The 2,462-nt window shown below is 57.8% G+C and overlaps 1 protein-coding gene across 1 annotated transcript; it reads right to left on the bottom strand.

The window, feature by feature from the left end:
• Positions 1 to 270: 270 nt before the first annotated feature.
• Positions 271 to 1,842, bottom strand: LOC110392057. Its single transcript, XM_021384010.1, has 2 exons — positions 1,320 to 1,842; positions 271 to 1,007 (listed from the first exon to the last, which is right to left on the bottom strand). The coding sequence occupies exons 1-2, from the start codon at positions 1,756 to 1,758 to the stop codon at positions 679 to 681; spliced, it is 768 nt and encodes a 255-aa protein (XP_021239685.1). The 5' UTR covers positions 1,759 to 1,842; the 3' UTR covers positions 271 to 678.
• Between the last annotated feature and the right edge of the window lie 620 nt (positions 1,843 to 2,462).

Below are 2,462 nucleotides of genomic sequence, written 5' to 3'. Positions count from 1 at the left end.
ACAACACTCCTGTATTCCTCCCACCTGGTCAGGCTCTTTCCCCACATTTCATAGACTTACTTTCTTCTCGTCTTTCAGTTTATGCTTGAGCTCCTTTCTCCAGGCAGGCCTTCTGCCAGCTTTCCCAATTTATTACTCTTAGGAAAGCACTGATCTCGAGCTTGGCAGAAGTGGTGTTTAACTGCCAATCAATTCTCTTGGGCCCCCTTACCTTCCAACTCTCCAGCCCATGGGAATCATCTAAGCAGGCCCTTGAGGAGGACTCAGAAATGCATCTGAAACCACATCAGACATATTCATTCACCCACTGCTTTGCATGGAAAGTATTGCCATGGCTGTCGGCGGAAGCAGGCAAGGCTGTCGCTAGAACATAACTGTTTTTGAATACCCAAGCAAAGAAGGAAACCAAGAACAGATCCAGAAGGGCTGAGGGGGGCAAGGCAGAGTGGTCTATCTGTTTTGCTAACCAGAAACATGCTGAACATAATCCCCAGGTTACAATGATACTTTTGGGAGTCAGGAGGAGGAAAGGAGTGGTGAGGGGAAAGGCGATCTTGCAGAAAGGACAGGAACATCTGTGGTGTGCTGTGAGGTCCCAGGAGCAGCGCAGAGCATCTACAGCACCTTCCGGCCCTGTGTCTCTGGTAGCGTTCGCTGTGTCCAGGAAGGGCTTTTTTGTTAAAGCTCTGCAGGATTTCCTGCTCCTGTGTGAACAGCACAGAAGTAGTGCGCTGAGTCTTCGGGGCGCAGGTTATGCAAGGACAGAGAGATTACAGCTCGGGAATCATCTCGGGAACCTTTGACTCGACCCTCCACCTCAGGGCTCGATCTAACATACGAGCTGGTGCTGATGTCAGACAGCCACGTGAGATGGCCACCAGGTGCCTGACGGTACCACCAAACACCTCCAAATCTGAAGCCATATCCCCGACAGGAGAGGTGCACAGACTCTCCAGCTGCTCGCAAACCTCCACCAGATGCTTCCAGTCTCCACTGTGCACATACTCCTGTGAAAGGACGGCAAAAGGAGCCCTGAAGTGTCTATCCATGGCAGGAGGACGTTGACTCCCAGACTCCCTGACACCCGCAGCCCATAGAGATGTCTACATCCTCTTCTGCCAAAGCCCCTGGCCACAGGCACTGCTCCATCTGCCTAAGCGGCACCCGCAGCATCCGTGTCCCCACACAGCCTCCGTGTCCCACGCACACCAGCCGCTCCCTGGCACTGAAGGCGAGCTCCAGGCCTCAGCGCGCCCGCGGGCCAGCGGCACGAGCCGCGCACAGCCCCGGCCTCGCTGCCCTCCGTGCCCGCCTCTCACCTGCCGGCCCCAAGGCCAAGGCCAGCAGCCACGGCCCCAGCCCGCCCGCCATCCTGCCCTGCCGCGCCGCTGCCGTCTGCCCGGGAGGCGGACAGGAGCAGAACGGGGCCGCGCTCCGGACGCCCCTCCTCGGGTCCTGGCGGGGCACCGCCCACCGCTCCGCTCCGCTCCGCCCGACCCGGCCCGTCCCCGTGGCACCGCAGCCCCTTCGGCGGAGGAGGGGGCGGGGAAGAGCGCGAGGCGGGGCGCGGATCAGCGCGGTGGTCAGAGGCGGAGCGCGGCGTCCCGGCACTCGGAGGCTCTGGGCGCTGCTCTGATGCACGCGCAGCCCTGCACGAGGGTTCGGGCCTGGGCCACGCACAGCACGGCTGCCCCCACGCTCGGGCTCTCGGCCCGCAGCTTCTCCTTGCACGTGCCTCCCCGAGCCCCGCACCGCCATTCCTCCATGGCCTCTGTTCCCTCCCCTGCCATGGCACCAGGATGCACCTTGCAGAAACCACCCTCGAATCCTTTTGTCCCACGCTCCCCCTTTCAGCTCCATCTAGATCTCCTGTGCTGCTGCTCCCCGCAGCTCTGTGCTCTTTCCTCCTGTCCCTATCACCAGCCATCTCGTGCAACTCACCTATGAGTGGATGCTATGTGTAGGTCTTCCCTTTTGCTGGGAAAGGCTCTCCAAATCCTCACTGCTGCTGGGGCTCCCTGGAAACTGTGGATCTGGACAACGGTGAAGTGCTAGGGCAATTGGTGATGCATCTTCCTTAATCTCTTTAGTTAATCTCATGTAGTAACGGTTAGGTGCATTGCCTTGGTCTGTTTTATTCTTTCTCTATCGTTTCACGTATTATCTCATTGCTTTAAACTTGTAACTTTCCCTTAAAGTGATTCTGGAAACCTGCATATTCATCACCCTCCCAAGAAATCCGTATGGTCTCTGCTAGGACCAGAACATGCAGTATGTTTATATGCTGCTTCCACTCCTGTTGTGGTTGAAGATGACTCCACCACCGCCTGGCACTGCCAGTTTCCTGCCATGTTGTTCCTCAGCCAAGTGGCCAGTGACTGCTGCAAAGAGAACAAGCTGTGATTTCCCCAAGAACGGGAAAGGGTGAGAGCAATCCTGGAGGCGCACTGCAGTGGCACTGG

The sequence above is a fragment of the Numida meleagris genome, unplaced genomic scaffold (assembly GCF_002078875.1).
Source record: "Numida meleagris isolate 19003 breed g44 Domestic line unplaced genomic scaffold, NumMel1.0 unplaced_Scaffold883, whole genome shotgun sequence".
Taxonomy (NCBI): domain Eukaryota; kingdom Metazoa; phylum Chordata; class Aves; order Galliformes; family Numididae; genus Numida; species Numida meleagris.
Note: the sequence above shows the minus strand (reverse complement) of the source record. Positions and strands in the feature narration are given on the sequence as shown.